Source organism: Ranitomeya variabilis, chromosome 1 (assembly GCF_051348905.1).
Source record: "Ranitomeya variabilis isolate aRanVar5 chromosome 1, aRanVar5.hap1, whole genome shotgun sequence".
In the NCBI taxonomy this organism is placed as follows: Eukaryota; Metazoa; Chordata; class Amphibia; order Anura; family Dendrobatidae; genus Ranitomeya; species Ranitomeya variabilis.
The window spans coordinates 380778305-380801799 of NC_135232.1; the positions used below are offsets into that span (position 1 = coordinate 380778305).

Below are 23495 nucleotides of genomic sequence, written 5' to 3' on the forward strand. Positions count from 1 at the left end.
ATGGATTGGTCCTTTGCCAAACGCTGTGGGTTTAATTTAGAGCCTCTGGAAGTTCCTATACCTCTGAAGGGTATTGACTCCACGCCATTGGCTAGTAATAAACCACAATACTGGACACAAGTAACTATGCGTATTAATCCGGATCACCAGGAGATTATTCGCTTCCTTGTGTTGTATAATCTACATGATGTGTTGGTGCTTGGATTGCCATGGCTGCAATCTCATAACCCAGTCCTCGACTGGAAAGCAATGTCTGTGTTAAGCTGGGGATGTCAGGGGACTCATGGGGACGTACCTTTGGTTTCCATTTCGTCATCTATTCCCTCTGAGATTCCGGAATTTTTATCTGATTATCGTGATGTTTTTGAGGAGCCTAAACTTGGTTCACTACCTCCGCACAGAGATTGCGATTGTACTATAGATCTGATTCCGGGCAGTAAGTTTCCAAAGGGTCGTTTATTTAATCTATCTGTGCCTGAACATGCTGCTATGCGGGAATATATTAAAGAGTCCTTGGAAAAGGGACATATTCGTCCTTCGTCATCTCCCTTAGGAGCCGGTTTTTTCTTTGTATCTAAAAAAGATGGCTCTTTGAGGCCGTGTATTGATTATCGGCTTTTGAATAAAATCACGGTTAAATATCAGTATCCTTTGCCACTGCTTACTGATTTGTTTGCTCGAATAAAGGGGGCCAAGTGGTTCTCTAAGATTGATCTTCGTGGGGCGTATAATTTAGTGCGAATTAAGCAGGGGGATGAGTGGAAAACCGCATTTAATACGCCCGAGGGCCATTTTGAGTATTTAGTAATGCCTTTTGGTCTTTCAAATGCCCCTTCAGTCTTTCAGTCTTTTATGCATGACATTTTCCGTGAATATTTGGATAAATTTATGATTGTGTATCTGGATGATATTTTGATTTTTTCGGATGACTGGGACTCTCATGTCCAACAGGTCAGGAGGGTTTTTCAGGTTTTGCGCTCTAATTCCTTGTGTGTAAAGGGTTCTAAGTGTGTTTTTGGGGTTCAAAAGATTTCGTTTTTGGGGTACATTTTTTCCCCCTCTTCCATTTAGATGGACCCTGTCAAGGTTCAGGCTATTTGTGATTGGACGCAACCCTCTTCTCTTAAGAGCCTTCAGAAGTTTTTGGGCTTTGCTAATTTTTATCGTCGATTTATAACTGGTTTTTCTGATGTTGCTAAGCCGTTGACTGATTTGACTAAGAAGGGTGCTGATGTTGCTGATTGGTCCCCTGCTGCTGTGGAGGCCTTTCGGGAGCTTAAGCGCCGCTTTTCTTCCGCCCCTGTATTGCGTCAGCCTGATGTTACTCTTCCTTTTCAGGTTGAGGTCGACGCTTCAGAAATCGGAGCTGGGGCGGTTTTGTCGCAGAAAAGTTCCGACTGCTCCGTGATGAGACCTTGCGCGTTCTTTTCTCGTAAGTTTTCGCCCGCTGAGCGAAATTATGATATTGGTAATCGGGAGCTCTTGGCTATGAAGTGGGCTTTTGAGGAGTGGCATCATTGGCTTGAGGGGGCTAGACATCAGGTGGTGGTATTGACCGACCACAAGAATTTGATTTATCTTGAGTCTGCCAGGCGCCTGAATCCTAGACAGGCGCGCTGGTCGTTATTTTTCTCTCGGTTTAATTTTGTGGTTTCTTACCTACCGGGTTCTAAAAATGTGAAGGCGGATGCCCTTTCTAGGAGTTTTGAGCCTGATTCCCCTGGTAATTCTGAACCTACAGGTATCCTTAAGGATGGAGTGATATTATCTGCTGTTTCCCCAGACTTGCGACGGGTCTTGCAGGAGTTTCAGGCGGATAGACCTGATCGTTGCCCGCCTGGTAGACTGTTTGTTCCGGATGATTGGACCAGTAGAGTCATCTCGGAGGTCCATTCTTCTGCGTTAGCTGGTCATCCTGGAATCTTTGGTACCAGGGATTTGGTGGCTAGGTCCTTCTGGTGGCCTTCCCTGTCGCGAGATGTGCGAGGTTTTGTGCAGTCTTGTGATGTTTGTGCTCGGGCCAAGCCTTGTTGTTCTCGGGCTAGTGGATTGTTGTTATCTTTGCCTATTCCGAAGAGGCCTTGGACTCACATCTCCATGGATTTTATTTCTGATCTCCCTGTTTCTCAGAAGATGTCTGTCATCTGGGTGGTGTGTGACCGTTTCTCTAAGATGGTCCATTTGGTCCCCTTGCCTAAATTGCCTTCCTCATCCGAGCTGGTTCCTCTGTTTTTTCAAAATGTGGTTCGCTTGCATGGTATTCCGGAGAATATCGTTTCTGACAGGGGAACCCAATTCGTGTCTAGATTTTGGCGAGCGTTCTGTGCTAGGATGGGCATTGATTTGTCTTTTTCATCTGCTTTCCATCCTCAGACTAATGGCCAGACCGAGCGAACTAATCAGACCTTGGAGACTTATTTGAGGTGTTTTGTGTCTGCGGATCAGGATGATTGGGTTGCCTTTTTGCCCTTGGCGGAGTTTGCCCTCAATAACCGGGCTAGTTCTGCCACCTTGGTTTCTCCTTTCTTCTGTAATTCGGGGTTTCATCCTCGTTTCTCTTCCGGTCAGGTGGAGTCTTCGGATTGTCCTGGAGTGGATGCTGTGGTGGAGAGGTTGCATCAGATTTGGGGGCATGTGGTGGACAATTTGAAGTTGTCCCAGGAGAAGACTCAGCAGTTTGCCAACCGCCGTCGTCGTGCTGGTCCTCGTCTTTGTGTTGGGGACTTGGTGTGGTTGTCTTCTCGTTTTGTCCCTATGAAGGTTTCTTCTCCTAAGTTTAAGCCTCGGTTCATCGGCCCGTACAAGATATTGGAGATTCTTAACCCTGTGTCCTTTCGTTTGGACCTCCCTGCATCTTTTTCTATTCATAATGTCTTCCATCGGTCATTGTTGCGCAGGTATGAGGTACCGGTTGTGCCTTCCGTTGAGCCTCCTGCTTCGGTGTTGGTTGAGGGTGAGTTGGAGTACGTTGTCGAGAAGATCTTGGACTCCCGTGTTTCCAGACGGAGACTTCAGTATTTGGTCAAGTGGAAGGGCTACGGTCAGGAGGATAATTCTTGGGTGACAGCCTCTGATGTTCATGCCTCCGATTTGGTCCGTGCCTTTCATAGGGCTCATCCTGATCACACTGGTGGTTCTGGTGAGGGTTCGGTGCCCCCTCCTTGAGGGGGGGGTACTGTTGTGAATTTGGTTTCTGGGCTCCCCCGGTGGTTACTGGTGGTACTGAACTTGTGCGCTTCATCTCCTCTGTTCACCTGTTTCCATCAGGATGTGGGAGTTTCTATTTAGCCTTGCTCCTCAGTCATTTCTATGCCGGCCAACAATGTTACCAGAAGCCTTTCTGTTGCATGTTCCTGCTCCTAGACTACTATCAGCTAAGTTGGACTTGTAGTCCTAAGATTGTTTTGCATTTTTGTTCCAGTTCTCTGTTTTTGAATATTTCTGAGGCTGGAAGCTCTTGTGAGCTGAAATTGCCACTCTGGTGTCATGAGTTGATATTAGAGTCTTAAAGTAATTTCTGGATGGTGTTTTGAAAGGGTTTTCAGCTGACTGTGAAGTTCCCTTTTCTGTCTTCCTACTATCTAGTAAGCGGACCTCAATTTGCTAAACCTATCTTCATACTTCGTATGTCATTTTCCTCTAAAATCACCGACAATATATGTGGGGGCTACTGTCTGCCTTTTGGGGAAAATTTCTCTAGAGGTAAGCCAGGTCTGTATTTTCCTCTGCTAGGGTCAGTCAGTCCTCCGGCTGGCGCTGGGCGTCTAGGGATAAAACATAGGCACGCTACCCGGCCACTGTTAGTTGTGCGGTAGGTTTAGCTCACAGTCAGCTCGAGTTCCCATCTTCCAAGAGCTAGTCCTTTTGTATGCTTTACTACGGTCTCTTGCCATTGAGAACCATGACATACAGCGTAGTCCATCAGCGCTTTGAAAGCTTCACTTTCAACTAACCGGTAGGGCATCATCTCTAATGAGATTAGTCTAGCAATGTGGGCGTTTAAACCCTCTGTACGCGGATGCGAGGATGAGTACTTCCTTTTCCTAACAAGAGTCTCATGTAGGGTGAGCTGGACTGGAGAGCTGGAGATCGTGGAACTAGCGGTGGTGCCGGTGGACATGGGTGACTGAGAGAGGGTTGGAGATGGTATTCTTGCCGGTGCCCTACATACAGTGTTTCCTACTACTAACCTGGTGATTCCCTGACTGCTTTGGCCTGGCGACGAAAGCTGCACAGATACTGCAGGTGGCGCGGGAAATGGTGGGCTTACAGAGAGGGAAGAGATGTAGCGTTGCTGACTAGCTTCATTGGCCGAGGGTGCTGCAACCTTTAGGGACGTTTGGTAGTTAGTCCAGGCTTGCAAATGCATGGTGGATAAATGTCTCTGCATGCAACTTGTATTTAGACTTTTAAGATTCTGACCTCTGCTAAAGGTAGTTGAACATTTTTGACAGATGACTTTGCGCTGATCATTTGGATGTTGTTTAAAAAAATGCCAGACTGCACTCTTTCTACTATCGGATACCTTTTCAGGCATTGCAGACTGAGCTTCTTTAACCGGATGGCCACGCTGTCCTCCAACTGGTTTTGGTTTTGCCACGCGTTTTTGGCCAGATACGGGCCCGGCAGATGGAACCTGTTGTGATGTTGATGCCTGCTGCGGCTCCTCCTCCTCCGCTTCAGAACTACTGCCGCCTGCACCCTGTTCCCCCAATGGCTGACAATCGGGGTCAAGAACTGGGTCATCTATGACCTCCTCTTCTATGTTGTGTGCAACTTCGTCTGTGTCACCGTGTAAGCCGGTGGTATTGCGTTCGTGACGGGGCACCATAGTCTCCGCTGGGTTTGATTCTGCCTCAGTACACTGCGAGGGCAATGTTCTGGTCTGAGTCAAAGGAACAGCATAGTAATCTGGCTGTGGCTGTGCATCTGTACACTCCATGTCCGATTCAACTTCGAATGGGCATGGCCTGTTAACTATTTCACTGTCTAACCCAGGAACGGTATGTGTAAAGAGCTCCATGGAGTAACCTGTTCTGTCGACTGACGCATCCTTCACTGTTGTTCTGGGTGAAGGACACAAGGAAGCGACTTGTTCCTGACCGGGAGCATCCATTGACGATGCACTGCTCTGACATTTGGCACTTTCCGAGGAGGAGGCGAAAGAGCTAGAGGCAGAGTCAGCAATGAAAGCCAATACTTGTTCCTCCTGCTCCGGCTTCAAAAGTGGTTTTCCTACTCCCAGAAAAGAGAGCGTTAGAGGCCTTGTGTAGCCAGACAACGAACCTGGCTCAACAACTCGAGACTTAGGTGCTGTACTGCTTTTACCACGACCACCTGATGCTCTACCACCACTACCATCATTACCAGCTGACAATGACCGCCCACGGCCACGACCTCTTCCACTAGATTTCCTCATTGTTTGCAAAACGTAACCAAAGTAACGGTATTTGTTACTGTAAAACAACTTATAAGGTGAACTCAAACTTCTGTAGGATTTATATATACCTTTATAGGTGCCTGACACTGAAAGGAAAATCAGGCCCAATGTTACACTCTAGGTTTTCTGTGCCCCAATAATTTGAGACAGATGGCACACACAGGACCAGCACTCAAGCAGAAATGCCAATCTTAATCTCCCACTATTTTATTTTTTTTTTCTGGGAGAATTAAAAAAAAAAAAATAAATAAAAAATATTACTATTACACACTAGGTTTTCTGTGGCACACAATGAGAGACAGATGCCACACACAGGACTGGCACAGAGGCAGACTTGCCAATCTTTATCTCCCACTAATTATATTTTTTTTTACAGGGAGAATTTACCCCCAAAAAATAAATGGCCAAGTATTACACAGTGGTTTTCGGTGGCACACAATGAGAGACAGATGCCACACACAGGACTGGCACAGAGGCAGACTTGCCAATCTTTATCTCCCACTAATTATTCATTTTTTTACAGGGAGAATTTACCCAAAAAAAATAAATGGCCAAGTATTAGGCTGGGGTCACACATGCGTGTTTTACGTACGTAAGAGCGAAAAAACTACGTCCGTAAAACTCGCATTGCATACGGCACAATGATTCTCAATGGGTCTAGTCCTATCAGCCGTATCTTACGGATCCGTAATATACGGCTTTGTACGGGCGCAGAAAATCGCAGCCTGCTGCGTTTGTCAGCGTATCGCGCAAAAAATACGCCAATGCAAGTCTATGGGAGAGCGTATAATACGGAATGCTTACGGACCATGCGTGTGCCTTGCGAGAAATACGGAACTTAATGGCAGATGTCCTGAAACGTCCAAAGGCCTCAATTAGGCAGGTGAGACATGCTAATTAGCTGAAAAAGCCAGACAGTGAACCCGGAAGTCTGCTGCACGCCTCCACGGAGTGAGATTCACCATGTCTCACATTATCAATGTGGACATGCTCATTATTTTGGTCCAAGAAAGGCCTGTAATTTGGGACCAAAGAGATCCAAACTACGCCAACAGAGCCCAAAAAGAGGCAGCATGGAGGAGCGTGTGTGTGGCCCTCTTCCCACATTATGACCAGCAGCCACGTCAGGCACAGCGACAGATAAGTAAGTACACCCATGTTTGAAATGTAATGTTCTTTGGAATTATCAGGCCCTTTCTACTTTGAATTTCTGCGCAATGTACTAAATAGTCATGAAGGAACTAGAAAGCCCACCAGTAGATCCAAGGTGTGGTACATGATATACGGATTTCATTAATGTTTACAATAGGTGTCCCTTTTACTTACTAACAGTGTTTCCCATTATTTGTCCTTTCTGTGATAGAGGTTAGTGGACTCTGTCCTTGTGGCTTTGCTTGCTAATTGGGGTTTTTGTTTCGATTTAAGATGAATTCTTCTCCCCAAAGGCCTATTTGGATGCTACACTTATAAATCTGTGTAGTCATTTACACCTTTTTGGAGCTCACTGATTAATGGTCTAAAGAATGTGTGTTTTTTTTGTTGTTTCAGTGGGTGATGTTACAACAAGGTGGCGGAGTATCCGCGACCAGTACAGGAGGGAGAGGCAGCAGCGGGAGAGAAGTGGAGCCGGGGCACCTCCCAAAAAAAAAAAGTACATATACTTTGACCGGCTCAACTTTCTCAATCCCAGCATGGACCTCAGGCCGTAAGTACCAATCTCAATAATTTTTGGTGTGGGTTTTGGTATTATTTGTGTTCTTACTTTTTTTTTTGGTTCCAGAACTCAGTCTAACCTCACTGACAGGGAGACAGGGTCTGACTCCGAACTGGTCATTGACCCAGTTGGGGAAGGTGAAGAGGTGGCTGGTCCATCTGCTGCTCCCTCTGGCTCCATCCCTCCTGGATCCTCCTCATCTCTTCATGAAGCTGGATCTGTCTCAGTCCCACACCCAGAGGACCCACAGTTTGCCTCTTCAGCGGCAGCCTCATCAGCAGCACCACCACCTAGCCAGGATGACCCTGTAAATAGCAGCAGCCCAACTGTTGCCCTGGCTCCATCCCCACAGGCTGCAGTCAGACCACAGCTTGCACGCCGCAGAAGAGAATTGAGACAAAGCCGCCAAAATGTCGATGCTGGGGTCCTGAGCTACTTGGCACGTGTTCGAGACGATGATGGGGAGGAGGGATTTACCAGGAGCATGGCCAATTACTTAAGGTCCATAGAGAGGGAGTTAAGGCTACGTGTGAGAGGGTGTTTTCAGATCCTTGTTGACGCATGCACCCCCCCAAATAACCCATACAATCTCATGCTGATGATTGAACAGTGGCAGATGTCACCTGAAAATGTTCTGCGGCCTCTGAGATTACAAGGCCTGGCAGCTCAACAAGGATCCGAACCACCCCCTCCACGTCAGCCAACACCTCAGCCCCAACCCCCATCAACCACACAATGGCCACCTCAGCAACATATGGCGGGATATGTTCAACCATCACAATATGGCCACTTGTCCACACCCAGTGCTGGAGGCTGGTCCCAACCTGGGTATGGACAATATGGTCATTTTGGGTTGGGTTATGATTCCCGGCCATATGGTTATCAGCAGCAGGGGTATGTCCAAAATCCACGCCCTACTCTTCCAAGTTCCCAGCATCCTAGCTGGCCAAATGTCCCTCAGGCCACAACATCATCTGCACAGGGTTCTGGACAATTGGGCCTACAAATGCCACCTGATGCAGACCCAGAGCAAGCTGCTTCTCCTGCCCCTACCTACCAGGACTTGTAATTTTTTGTTTTTAGGTTTGTTTTTTTTTTTATGTTTCTTTTAATTTTTTTTTTTTGTTTTTTTCTATGATTTGTATACAATTTGTATGCTTGTATTCTCACTACAGAGCATGGTTGCTTGTGTTCGGAGTGGCAATTTTGGGCAAAAAAAAAAAAAATATGAGACCCAAAAAAGGTTATGACAAAAGAATAACCTACACAGTTGAAAAAGTTACCCAGTAAGTAAAATGTTTTTGTACTAGCAATCACCGTCTGCCTGCGCTGTATTCATTCTTCCATCACACACACATGATATGCTGATAACCATATGTGAAATAAGAAAAAACTAAACACAGAGTTGGAAAATTGTTTCACACATACTTTATATAGCTAATTAATTACACATGCAAAAAGGCATAGTCTTGCCAGGGAATAGCACCTTGAGGAGACAAAAAAAAATTGGTAAAGATATCACGAACTTTCAGACCAGAAAGTGGCCGACGCGGAGGAGGGACATATGGGGTAGGCCTACGAACATTGATCATGAGGTTATCTTCCACGCTTGGTGATGAACAATCATGTATTCTTGTGAAATTATGTAGAATGACACAGGCTTTTATCACTTCGTTGATTGTCGCCTCACTCAGCTGTATGGCAGAGTGAAGAACCCGCCATTTGGCCACAAGAATCCCAAAGGCGCACTCAACCAGTCTCCGTGCCCTGGCAAGTCTCAAATTAAACACCCTCCGCCGGTGGTCAAGGTTGCGCCTGGGGTAAGGCCTCATGACGTTCCGCGACAGTTGGAAGGCCTCATCTCCAACAAAAACAAAAGGCACTGCTTCAGCATTGGAGCCTGGGAGTTGTTGTGGTGGTGGGAGATTCAACTGGTTGTCACGTAGCCGCCGACCCATTATGGACGAATTGAAGACCCTAGAGTCTCCAGTTCGCCCATAGGCCCCAATGTCTACAATGACAAACCTGTAGTTACTGTCAGCAACTGCTAACAGAACTACAGAGAAAAACTGCTTGTAATTGTAGAATTGGGAACCAGAGTTCGGCGGCTTACGCACCCTGATATGTTTCCCATCCACTGCTCCAATGCAATTAGGGAAGTCACAATTATTTTGGAAACCTGTGGCGATTTTAAGCCAATCGTCCTGTTTTGGCTCAGGCAACACAGCTTCATGTAGTTTCAGCCAGATTTGGGAACAGGTTGTCCTAACAATGCCTGAAATGGTCGACCGCCCAATCAAAAACTCCAGGTGGAGACCCGCATAGGACAATCCTGTGGCCAGGAAGCTGCAATACAACAAAAAGGGAAAAGAAAAAAACATGAGCACTAAGATCCAAGGAAGAAGCCCAAGTGTATATTTCATAGAATATGACATTATTTACAGTATACAAATTGGCAGTTGAAAAAATAAATAGACTATAATCTTGCCAACATTCTTGGATATGTGCTTGTGGCTTCATGTCCAAGTGAAGTTAATGAAACCTAGTAGTACACCTCACATTTGTTAAGAAAACCCCCCAAAAAACAGTATTTTCAAATGTGGAATACATACCGTAAGGTTAGGAGCAGACGCTCCTCAGCAGAGATGGCTTTTCTCATCCAGGTGTCCTTAAAGGTGAGCCCAGGACGTAAGAGCTCCAACAACATGTCAAAAGTCCGGATGGACATGCGAGTATACTGGTAAAACTTCTCTGGATGTGCCCTCAAAGCTGAATATAGTCTCTGGAAATGGCCTTTACTCTGGCGTTGGATCAATAGAGGATGGACCCACAATCTTCATCTCCTCCTTCGCGGATCCACATTGACCGAATATGGCTGTCCAAAGCGACGAGACAACACCCAGTGAAGCAACACCCGCTGAGTTGTGCTTACATACACAGGGCCAGACATGGTTGTAATCTCCAAGCAACACAGCCAAAATATGCTAGAGAACATATAGGGCAGATGGGAGGGCTCCACCTGTTGTAGAGGGCTTAAATAGTGTGGTTAATGATGGTTTAAATGATTTGCAGGCCTGAAAACCGTTAAATGTCCATTTTGTGATGGTGCGTGATAAATACGCCATACGGATCACACACGCATCACACACGCACAAGCACATGCGCAAAATACGCGACCACACCTCAGCAACGCCGGAACTACGGAAGTCGCTTACGGAGACATTTTGGCGTATTCAACGCGTAATACGGACGTATAATACGTTGCGTATTGTCTTACGCCATGTGTGACCCCAGCCTTACACAGTGGTTTTCGGTGGCACACAATGAGAGACAGATGCCACACACAGGACTGGCACAGAGGCAGACTTGCCAATCTTTATCTCCCACTAATTATTTTTTTTTTTTAAAGGGAGAATTTAGAAAAAAAAAAAAAAGGCCCAGTATTACACAGTGGTTTTTGGTGGCACACAATGAGAGACAGATGCCACACACAGGTCTGGCACAGAGGCAGACTTGCCAATCTTTATCTCCCTGCAGTAATCTCAGAAAAGTAAGGCAGGCAGCTATAAAAAGGACTGCTGCACACAAAAGTGGGGACAAACACACAAGATAGCTGTGCAGAAAGGAAGGAACAACAGGATTTGTGCTTTGAAAAAAGCAGTTGGTTTGCACAGCGCACGGCGTACACACACAGCAACGCAGCTATCAGGGAGCCTTCTAGGGCAGCCCAATGAGCTACAGGGCTGAGGAAAAAAAAAAGTAGCTTCCACTGTCCCTGCAAACAAAAGGTGGTGTTGGACAGTGGAAATCGCTACAGCACAAGCGGTTTGTGGCTTTATGTACCCTGCCTTTCACTATCCCTGCTTCTGAAGAAGCGGCAGCGAACTCTCCCTATGCTCAGATCAGCAGCAGTAAGATGGCGGTCGGCGGGAACGCCCCTTTATAGCCCCTGTGACGCGGCAGAAAACAAGCCAATCACTGCAATGCTCTTCTCTAAGATGGTGGGGACTGAGATCTATGTCATCACTAGGGTTGAGTGAAACGGATCGTTCATTTTCATAAGTCGCCGACTTTTGGCAAAGTCGGCGTCTCATGAAACCGAGCCGATCCCTGTGTGGGGTCTGCCATGCGGTACGCGACTTTCGCGCCAAAGTCGCGTTTCAATGACGCTAAAAGTGCCATTTCTCAGCCAATGAAGGTGGACGCAGAGTGTGGGCAGCGTGATGACATAGATCTCAGTCCCCACCATCTTAGAGAAGGGCATTGCAGTGATTGGCTTGCTTTCTGCCGCGTCACAGGGGCTATAAAGGGGCGTTCCCGCCGACCGCCATCTTACTGCTGCTGATCTGAGCATAGGGAGAGGTTGCTGCAGCTTCTTTGGAAGCAGGGATAGTGATAGGCAGGGTACATAAAGCTACAAACCGCTTGTGCTGTAGCAATTTCCACTGTCCAACACCACCTTTTGATTGCAGGGACAGTGGAAGCTACCTTTTTTTTTTCCTCAGCGCTGTAGCTCATTGGGCTGCACTAGAAGGCTCCCTGACCCTGATAGCTGCGTTGCTGTGCCTGTGTGTACGCCGCTGTGCAAACCAACTGCTTCTTTCAAAGCACAAATCCTGTTTTTCCTTCCTTTCTGCACAGCTATCTTGTGTGTTTGTCCACACTTTTGTGTGCAGCAGTCCTTTTTATAGCTGCCTGCCATACTTTTCTGAGATAACTGCAGGGAGATAAATATTGGCAAGTCTGCCTCCGTGCCATTGCTGTGTGTGGCATCTGTCTCTCATTGTGTGGCACCGAAAACACTGTGTAATACTTGGCCATTTTTTTTGGGGGGGGGGTACATTCTCCCTTTTCCCAAAAAAGAATTAGTGGGAGATAAATATTGGCAAGTCTGCCTCCGTGCCATTGCTGTGTGTGGCATCTGTCTCTCATTGTGTGCCACCGAAAACACTGTGTAATACTTGGCCATTTTTTTTTTTTTTGCTAAATTCTCCCTTTCAAAAAAAAAAATTAGTGGGAGATAAATATTGGCAAGTCTGCCTCTGTGCCATTGCTGTGTGTGGCATCTGTCTCTCATTGTGTGTCACCGAAAACACTGTGTAATACTTGGCCATTTTTTTATTTTTGGGGTACATTCTCCCTTTTCCCAAAAAAGAATTAGTGAGAGATAAATATTGGCAAGTCTGCCTCCGTGCCATTGCTGTGTGTGGCATCTGTCTCTCATTGTGTGGCACCGAAAACACTGTGTAATACTTGGCCATTTTTTTTTGGGGGGGGTACATTCTCCCTTTTCCCAAAAAAGAATTAGTGGGAGATAAATATTGGCAAGTCTGCCTCCGTGCCATTGCTGTGTGTGGCATCTGTCTCTCATTGTGTGCCACCGAAAACACTGTGTAATACTTGGCCATTTTTTTTTTTTTGCTAAATTCTTTCTTTTCAAAAAAAAAAAATTAGTGGGAGATAAATATTGGCAAGTCTGCCTCCATGCCATTGCTGTGTGTGGCATCTGTCTCTCATTGTGTGGCACCGAAAACACTGTGTAATATGTTATGATCCTTAGTGGCTGAGGATCACGAATAGACCAGCAAGTGAATAAACTAAGGACAAGCTCTAGGGAGATGGTAACTGGACTGATCGCAAATCTGAACCTATGTAACACAACTAGAGGTAGCCGGTGAACGTGCCTAAAAAATTTCCTAGACGTCTCGAGCCAGCCTGAGAAACTAGCTACCCCTAAAGAGAAAGAGAGACCTCCCTTGCCTCCAGAGAAATAATCCCCAAAGATATAGAAGCCCCAACAAATATTAACGGTGAAGTAAGAAGAAGGCACATACGTAGGGATGAAATCAGATTCAGCAAAAGAGGCCCACTAGTACTAGAAAGCAGAAAATAGAGCAGGGGTCTATGCGATCAATAAAAAACCCTTACAAAATATCCATCCTGAGATTTCAAGAACCCACGCACCAACTAATGGTGTGTGGGGAGAAACTCAGTCCACTAGAGCATCCAGCAAGCGAGGGAATCACATTTTAGCAAGCTGGACAAGACAACATGATAAACACTGCTGATAAAAAAATGAGCAAACAAAACTTAGCTTGTCCTGGATGGACTGGGAGCAAGGTAGTCAGAAGGAATCTGAGAAGCACTGATTACATCGACAGCCGGCAACAAGTGTAAGTGAAACAGAGCTATATAGGAACCTCCCAGAGGATAATGAACCAGCTGATAGCCAGAGACCAGCAGGATAACAAACAAAGCCACCAGGGGGAGCCCAAAGCAAAAGTCACACCATACCACCAGTGACCACAAGAGGGAGCCCGAAAACAGAGTTCACAACAGTACCCCCCCCTTAAGGAGGGGTCACCGAACCCTCATGAAAACCCCCAGGGCGATCAGGATGAGCCACATGGAAGGCACGAACCAAATCGGCCGCATGAACATCAGAGGCGACAACCCAAGAATTATCCTCCTGACCATAGCCCTTCCACTTGACCAAATACTGGAGCCTCCGTCTAGAAACACGAGAATCCAAGATCTTCTCCACCACGTATTCCAATTCTCCCTCAACCAGCACCGGGGCAGGAGGCTCAACCGGAGGAACCATAGGTACCACATACCTCTGCAACAACGAGCGATGGAACACATTATGAATAGCAAATGATGCCGGGAGGTCCAGACGGAAGGACACAGGGCCAAGGACTTCCAGAATCTTATAAGGACCGATAAACCGAGGCTTGAACTTAGGAGAGGAGACCTTCATAGGAACGAAGCGAGAAGACAACCACACCAAGTCCCCAACGCGAAGTCGGGGACCCACACAGCGACGGCGGTTGGCAAAGAGCTGAGCCTTCTCTTGTGACAACTTCAAATTGTCCACCACATGATTCCAAATCTGATGCAACCTATCCACCACAACATCCACTCCAGGACAGTCAGAAGGCTCCACCTGACCCGAGGAAAAACGAGGATGAAACCCCGAATTACAAAAAAAAGAAGAAACCAAAGTAGCAGAACTAGCCTGATTATTAAGGGCAAACTCGGCCAACGGCAAAAAAGTAACCCAGTCGTCCTGGTCAGCAGAAACAAAACATCTTAAATAAGTCTCCAAGGTCTGATTAGTTCGCTCGGTTTGGCCATTCATCTGAGGATGGAAGGCCGACGAAAAAGACAATTCAATGCCCAACTTAGCACAAAAGGTCTGCCAAAATCTAGACACAAACTGGGATCCTCTGTCAGAAACAATGTTCTCAGGAATCCCGTGCAAACGAACCACATTTTGAAAAAACAGTGGAACCAACTCGGAGGAGGAAGGCAACTTAGGCAAGGGCACCAAATGGACCATCTTAGAAAAACGATCACACACCACCCAGATGACAGACATTCTCTGAGAGACAGGGAGATCTGAAATAAAATCCATGGAAATGTGCGTCCAAGGCCTCTTCGGGACAGGCAAAGGTAACAGCAACCCACTGGCACGAGAACAGCAAGGCTTCGCCCGAGCACAAATTCCACAAGACTGCACAAAGGAACGCACATCCCGCGACAAGGAAGGCCACCAAAAAGACCTGGCCACCAAGTCTCTGGTACCAAATATTCCAGGATGGCCCGCCAACACCGAAGAATGAACCTCGGAGATGACTCTGTTGGTCCATCTATCCGGGACAAACAGTCTCTCCAGTGGACAGCGGTCAGGTCTATCCGCCTGAAACTCTTGCAGCACACGTCGCAAATCTGGGGAGATGGCAGACAAAATCACCCCTTCTCTAAGGATACCAGCCGGCTCTGAATCTCCAGGAGAGTCAGGCACAAAACTCCTAGAAAGAGCATCAGCCTTCACATTCTTCGAACCCGGCAGGTACGAGACCATGAAATCAAAACGAGAGAAAAACAACGACCAACGAGCCTGTTTGGGATTCAGCCGCTTGGCCGACTCGAGATAAATAAAATTCTTGTGATCAGTCAAGACCACCACACAATGTTTAGCTCCCTCGAGCCAATGTCGCCACTCCTCAAATGCCCACTTCATAGCCAACAGCTCCCGATTACCGACATCATAATTCCGCTCGGCAGGCGAAAACTTTCTTGAAAAGAAAGCACATGGCTTCATCACAGAGCCATCGGGGCTTCTCTGCGACAAAACAGCCCCTGCTCCAATCTCAGAAGCATCAACCTCCACCTGGAAGGGAAGTGAGACATCTGGCTGACATAAGACCGGAGCCGAAGAAAACCGACGCTTCAGCTCCCGAAAAGCCTCCACAGCCGCAGAAGACCAATTAGTCACATCAGAACCCTTCTTGGTCAAATCCATCAAAGGCTTAACAACGCCAGAAAAATTAGCTATGAAGCGACGGTAAAAATTAGCAAAACCCAAGAACTTCTGAAGACTCTTAACAGATGTAGGCTGCGTCCAGTCCTGAATAGCCTGAACCTTGACTGGGTCCATCTCAATAGTAGAAGGAGAAAAAATGAAACCCAAAAAAGAAATCTTCTGGACTCCAAAAAGACATTTTGAGCCCTTCACAAATAAAGCATTGTCACGCAGGACCTGAAAGACCATCCTGACCTGCTTAACATGAGACTCCCAATCATCCAAAAAAACCAGAATATCATCCAGATACACAATCATAAACTTATCCAGATATTTACGGAAGATGTCATGCATAAAGGACTGAAAGACTGAAGGAGCATTAGAAAGTCCAAAAGGCATCACCAAGTACTCAAAATGGCCTTCAGGCGTATTAAATGCAGTTTTCCATTCATCACCCTGTTTTATACGCACAAGGTTATACGCACCACGAAGATCTATCTTGGTGAACCAACTAGACCCCCTAATGCGAGCAAACAAATCAGTTAACAATGGCAAAGGATACTGAAATTTGACCGTGATTTTATTCAAAAGGCGATAATCAATACAGGGTCTCAGGGAACCATCCTTTTTAGCCACAAAAAAGAATCCTGCACCAAGAGGGGATGAGGACGGGCGAATATGTCCCTTCTCTAAAGACTCCTTTATATAACTCCGCATGGCAGCATGCTCCGGCACAGATAAATTGAAAAGTCGTCCCTTAGGAAACTTACTACCAGGAATCAAATTTATAGCACAATCACAGTCCCTATGAGGAGGTAAAGAATTGAGTTTAGGCTCCTCAAATACATCCTGGTAGTCTGACAAAAACGTAGGGACTTCAGAAGGAGTGGACGAAGCAATTGACACCACAGGAGCGTCACCATGAATTCCCTGACAACCCCAACTTGACACCGACATAGCTTTCCAATCCAGGACTGGATTATGAGTCTGCAACCATGGTAGACCCAACACGACGACATCATGCAAATTATGCAGTACAAGAAAGCGAATCACCTCCTGATGAACAGGAGTCATGCACATGGTCACTTGTGTCCAGTACTGAGGTCTATTCGTAGCCAATGGTGTAGAATCAATTCCCCTTAGTGGAATAGGGAATTTTAAAGGCTCCAAATCAAAACCACAGCGCCTGGCAAATGACCAATCCATCAGACTCAGGGCGGCACCTGAATCTACAAAAGCATTAACCGGGTAAGATGACAGGGAACAAATCAGGGTAACAGACAAAATGAACTTAGGCTGTAAAGTACCAATAGTGACAGATTTATCAACCTTTTTTTTGCGCTTAGAGCATGCTGAGATAACATGAGCTGAGTCACCACAGTAAAAGCACAACCCATTTTGCCGTCTATAATTTTGCCGTTCACTTCTGGTCAGAATTCTGTCACATTGCATAGATTCAGGTGTCTGTTCAGAAGACACCACCAAATGGTGCACAGGTTTGCGCTCCCGCAAACGCCGATCAATCTGAATGGCCAGAGTCATTGACTCATTCAGACCTGCAGGCATAGGGAACCCCACCATGACATTCTTAATGGCTTCAGAAAGACCTTCTCTGAAATTTGCAGCCAGGGCACACTCATTCCACTGAGTAAGCACCGACCATTTCCGAAATTTCTGGCAGTACACCTCTGCTTCATCTTGCCCCTGCGAGAGGGCCAATAACGTTTTTTCAGCCTGGTTCTCAAGGTTAGGTTCCTCATAGAGCAATCCAAGGGCTAGAAAAAACGCATCTACACTAAGCAATGCAGGATCCCCTGGCGCCAATGCGAAGGCCCAATCTTGAGGGTCGCCGCGCAAGAAATAAATAATAATCTTAACTTGCTGAACGGAATCACCAGAGGAATGAGGTTTCAAAGAAAGAAACAATTTACAATTGTTCTTAAAATTCAGGAACCTAGATCTATCTCCAGAAAACAACTCCGGAATAGGTATTCTAGGCTCTGACATAGGACTGTGAACAACAAAATCCTGAATACTTTGAACCCTAGCAGCAAGATGATCCAGACTGGAAGCCAAGCTCTGGACATCCATGTCAGCAGCTGAACTCAGAGCCACACCAAGATTAAGAGGAGGAGAGAAGCTAGCCACAGCAGCTAGACACACGGCAACAAAAAAAAAATTCTCAAGGCTTCTTTTCTCCTGCTTCTGCCATGCAATTAACACTTTAGTGGCCGGCTGTACTGTTATGATCCTTAGTGGCTGAGGATCACAAATAGACCAGCAAGTGAATAAACTAAGGTCAAGCTCTAGGGAGATGGTAACTGGACTGATCGCAAATCTGAACCTATGTAACACAACTAGAGGTAGCCGGTGAACGTGCCTAAAAAATTTCCTAGACGTCTCGAGCCAGCCTGAGAAACTAGCTACCCCTAAAGAGAAAGAGAGACCTCCCTTGCCTCCAGAGAAATAATCCCCAAAGATATAGAAGCCCCCAACAAATATTAACGGTGAAGTAAGAAGAAGGCACATACGTAAGGATGAAATCAGATTCAGCAAAAGAGGCCCACTAGTACTAGAAAGCAGAAAATAGAGCAGGGGTCTATGCGATCAATAAAAAACCCTTACAAAATATCCATCCTGAGATTTCAAGAACCCACGCACCAACTAATGGTGTGTGGGGAGAAACTCAGTCCACTAGAGCATCCAGCAAGCGAGGGAATCACATTTTAGCAAGCTGGACAAGACAACATGATAAACACTGCTGATAAAAAAATGAGCAAACAAAACTTAGCTTGTCCTGGATGGACTGGGAGCAAGGTAGTCAGAAGGAATCTGAGAAGCACTGATAACATCGACAGCCGGCAACAAGTGTAAGTGAAACAGAGCTATATAGGAACCTCCCAGAGGATAATGAACCAGCTGATAGCCAGAGACCAGCAGGATAACAAACAAAGCCACCAGGGGGAGCCCAAAGCAAAAGTCACACCATACCACCAGTGACCACAAAAGGGAGCCCGAAAACAGAGTTCACAACAGTAATACTTGGCCATTTTTTTATTTTTGGGGTACATTCTCCCTTTTCCCAAAAAAGAATTAGTGGGAGATAAATATTGGCAAGTCTGCCTCCGTGCCATTGCTGTGTGTGGCATCTGTCTCTCATTGTGTGCCACCGAAAACCACTGTGTAATACTGGGCCTTTTTTTTGGGGGGGGGGGGGTAAATTCTCCCAGAAAAAAAAAAAATAGTGGGAGATTAAGATTGGCATTTCTGCTTGAGTGCTGGTCCTGTGTGTGCCATCTGTCTCAAATTATTGGGTCACAGAAAACCTAGTGTGTAACATTTGGCCTGATTTTCCTTTCAGTGTCAGGCACCTATAAAGGTATATATAAATCCTACAGAAGTTAGAGTTCACCTTATAAGTTGTTTTACAGTAACAAAAACCGTTACTTTGGTTACATTTTGCAAACAATGAGGAAGTCTAGTGGAAGAGGTCGTGGCCGTGGGCGGTAATTGTCAGCTGGTAATGATGGTAGTGGTGGTGGAGCATCAGGTGGTCGTGGTAAAAGCAGTACAGCACCTAAGTCTCGAGTTGTTGAGCCAGGTTCGTTGTCTGGCTACACAAGGCCTCTAACGCTCTCTTTTCTGGGAGTAGGAAAACCACTTTTGAAGCCGGAGCAGGAGGAACAAGTATTGGCTTTCATTGCTGACTCTGCCTCTAGCTCTTTCGCCTCCTCCTCGGAAATTGCCAAATGTCAGAGCAGTGCATCGTCAGTGGATGCTCCCGGTCAGGAACAAGTCGCTTCCTTGTGTCCTTCACTAAAAACAACAGTTAAGGATGCGTCAGTCGACACAACAGGTTACTCCATGGAGCTCTTTACACATACCGTTCCTGGGTTAGACAGTGAAACAGTTAACAGGCCATGCCCATTAGAAGTTGAATCGGACATGGAGTGCACAGATGCACAGCCACAGCCAGATTACTATGCTGTTCCTTTGACTCAGACCAGAACATTGCCCTCGCAGTGTACTGAGGCAGAATCAAACCCAGCGGAGACTATGGTGCCCCGTCACGAACGCTATACCACCGGCTTACACGGTGACACAGACGAAATTGCACACAACATAGAAGAGGAGGTCATAGATGACCCAGTTGTGGACCCCGATTGGCAGCCATTGGGGGAACAGGGTGCAGGCGGCAGTAGTTCTGAAGCGGAGGAGGAGCCGCAGCAGGCATCAACATCACAACAGGTTCCATCTACCGGGCCCGTATCTGGCCAAAACCGCATGGCAAAAACAAAACCAGTTGGAGGACAGCGTGGCCATCCGGTTAAAGAAGCTCAGTCTGCAATGCCTGAAAAGGTATCCGATAGTAGAAAGAGTGCAGTCTGGCATTTTTTTAAACAACATCCAAATGATCAGCGCAAAGTCATCTGTCAAAAATGTTCAACTACCTTAAGCAGAGGTCAGAATCTTAAAAGTCTAAATACAAGTTGCATTCATAGACATTTATCCACCATGCATTTGCAAGCCTGGACTAACTACCAAACGTCCCTAAAGGTTGCAGCACCCTCGGCCAATGAAGCTAGTCAGCAAGGCTACATCCCTTCCCTCCCTGTAAGCCGACCATTTCCCACACCACCTGCAGTATCTGTGCAGCTTTCGTCGCCAGGCCAAAGCAGTCAGGGAATCACCAGGTTAGTAGTAGGAAACACTGCATGTAGGGCACCGGCAAGAATACCATCTCCAACCCTCTCTCAGTCACCCATGTCCACCGGCACCACCGCTAGTTCCACGATCTCCAGCTCTCCAGTCCAGCTCACCCTACATGAGACTCTTGTTAGGAAAAGGAAGTACTCATCCTTGCATCCGCGTACACAGGGTTTGAACGCCCACATTGCTAGACTAATCTCATTAGAGATGATGCCCTACCGGTTAGTTGAAAGCGAAGCTTTCAAAGCGCTGATGGACTATGCTGTACCACGCTACGAGCTACCCAGTCGGCACTTCTTTTCTAGAAAAGCCATCCCAGCCCTCCAACAGCATGTTAAAGACCGCATCGTCCATGCGCTCAGGCAGTCTGTGACTACAAAGGTGCACCTGACAACAGATGCATGGACCAGTAGGCATGGCCAGGGACGTTACGTGTCCATCACGGCACACTGGGTGAATGTGGTGGATGCAAGGTCCACAGGGGACAGCAATATTGGGACAGTTCTGCCTAGCCCATGGTCAAGGAAAGAGTTGGCTGTAGGCGTTCGCCCCCCCTCCTCCTCTTACTCCTCCTTATGCAGAAGCGAGAGCTCGTCCACAGACTGCAGTCGCACATCCACTCCATCCGCAGCTGCCACTGTTGCACACCAGGTGTGCCATCATGGGACAGCTAGTGGCAAGCGTCGGCAGGCTGTATTGGCAATGAAGTGTTTGGGCGACAACAGACACACCGCGGAAGTTCTGTCCGAGTTCTTGCAGAATGAAACTCAGTCATGGCTGGGCACTGTACATCTTTAGGCAGGCAAGGTAGTGACTGATAACGGAAGGAATTTCATGGCTGCCATAGCCCTTTCCCAACTGAAACACATTCCTTGCCTGGCTCACACCTTAAACCTGGTGGTGCAGTGCTTACTGAAAAGTTACCCGGGGCTACCCGACCTGCTCCTCAAAGTGCGCAGACTTTGCTCGCATATCCGCCGTTCGCCCGTACACTCCAGCCGTATGCAGAACTATCAGCGGTCTTTGAACCTTCCCCAGCATTGCCTAATCATCGACGTTGCAACAAGGTGAAACTCCACACTGCACATGCTTCAGAGACTGTGCGAACAGAGGCGTGCTGTAATGTATTTGTGGGAGGATACACGGGCAGGCAGTTGGATGGCAGACATGGAGTTGTCAGGTGTGCAGTGGTCGAAGCTACAAGACCTGTGTCAAGTCCTTCAGTGTTTTGAGGAATGCACACGGCTGGTTAGTGCAGACAACGCCATAATAAGCATGAGCATCACCCTAATGCGTCTGCTGATGCAAAGTTTGACGCACATAAAGGAGCAGGCGTCTGCAGCCGAGGAAGAGGAAAGCCTTGATGACAGTCAGCCATTGTCTGGTCAGGGCCGTGTAGAGGACGCTGTAGCGGGCGAAGAGGAGGAGGAGGACGAGGAGGATGATGGGGATGAGTACTTTTTGAATGAGGAAGCTTCTCCTGGGCCAACAGAAATTAGTGGCGTTGCAAGGCCGGGTTCTGTTTTTTTAAGGGAGACAAGTGACGTAGATTTGCCTGTAACTGCCCCTCCAATCAGCACAACCGCAGATTTGACAACTGGAACTTTGGCACACATGGCGGATTATACCTTACGTATCCTCAAAAGGGACACACGCATTATTAAAATGATGAGCGATGATGATTACTGGTTGGCCTGCATCCTTGACCCTCGCTATAAAGGCAAATTGCAAAATATTATGCCACATGAGAACCTCGAACAAATCTTAGCAACCAAACAAGCTACTCTTGTAGACCGTTTGATTCAGGCATTCCCAGCACACAGCGCCGGTGATGGTTCTCACACAAGCTGCAGGGGGCTACATGGCAGAGGTGTTAGAGGTGCACAGATCAGAAGTGGCGTTGGACAGAGGGGTTTTCTGACCAGGTTGTGGAGTGATTTCGCAATGACCGCAGACAGGACAGGTACTGCAGCATCTATTCAAAGTGACAGGAGACAACATTTGTCCAGTATGGTTACTAACTATTTTTCAGCCCTTATTGATGTTCTCCCTCAACCGTCATTCCCATTTGATTACTGGGCATCCAAATTAGACACCTGGCCTGAATTGGCAGAATATGCGTTGCAGGAGCTTGCTTGCCCAGCAGCTAGTGTGCTATCAGAAAGAGTATTCAGTGCTGCTGGTTCAATATTAACCGAAAAAAGGACTCGTCTGGCTACCCAAAATGTGGATGATCTCACCTTCATTAAAATGAACCACTCCTGGATTTCAAATTATTTTGCCCCACCTTTCCCGGCTGACACCTAGCTTTCCTATAAAAAGGTCTTGCTTGTGGACTTGTCTTACTGAGTGTTCAAATCTCTTAATTTGCAGCAGCTGTTTGACCAGCATACGACATGTTTACACATCCCCCAATGGGAAAACTCCCCCCACGGGGCCGTTGTCTCACTCTCGACACTTGGCGCAAGCACCCGTTAGTTACAGTGCTGTTTGTCAGAAGAGGTGGGTGTGCTCGCTTTTGGTCGACGGCACTGCCACTGGGTCCCTCATAGTACAATGTAGTGTCTCTGGCGGTGGTGGTGCGCACCCAACATCAGACACACCGTTGTAACATGAGGGGCCCTAGGGCGGTACCGCCGGCCACAAGAGAGTTCCCCCCCCAGCTCAAACTGTGCTCTACCATGTGCAAAATTATCTCGCACAGCTCCACCAATGTTTAGTCTATGCGCTGACATCATTCAATGCCTGGCACTGACAAACAATACCAATTTGTTGACATCTATGATGCTAGTTAAAGTAGTCTGGGTCAGTGTCCTATATTGACACCAGTAAATACTAATTTACTGCCAAATTACTTTGTCATAAACTCTGCAGATGAGCCCACCCCTGTACCTAAGCATGCCACCCTTTTTTTATTTATAGTTGTTTTGCGAGACATTAACATCTATTTATTTTTTGGGAGTACTAACTGTGTCAGACACTTCTTGCAATACTCCTCCACTAACCACAATGCTGCCTGCCTGTGTATCCATGTAACCGATTTAAAACTGCCATGAGCCTACTGTTTGTTATTTTAGGCCTTTGATAGCCTGTCTGCGGCCCCTACTTGCAATACTCCTCCACTGACCACAATGCTGCCTGGAGTGCCTCCCTGTGTATCCATGTGACCGATTTAAAACTGCCATGACTGCCTATTGTTTGTTATTTTAGGCCTTTGATAGCCTGTCTGCGGCCCCTACTTGCAATACTCCTCCACTGACCACAATGCTGCCTGCCTGTGTATCCATGTAACCGATTTAAAACTGCCATGACTGCCTATTGTT

The 23495-nt window shown here is 46.9% G+C and overlaps 1 protein-coding gene across 1 annotated transcript; it reads left to right on the top strand.

The window, feature by feature from the left end:
• The first annotated feature begins 6009 nt into the window (after window positions 1-6009).
• Window positions 6010-10462, top strand: LOC143760546 (uncharacterized). Its single transcript, XM_077249035.1, has 2 exons — window positions 6010-7145; window positions 7221-10462. The coding sequence occupies exons 1-2, from the start codon at window positions 6964-6966 to the stop codon at window positions 8221-8223; spliced, it is 1185 nt and encodes a 394-aa protein (XP_077105150.1). The 5' UTR covers window positions 6010-6963; the 3' UTR covers window positions 8224-10462.
• The last annotated feature ends 13033 nt before the right edge of the window (window positions 10463-23495 follow it).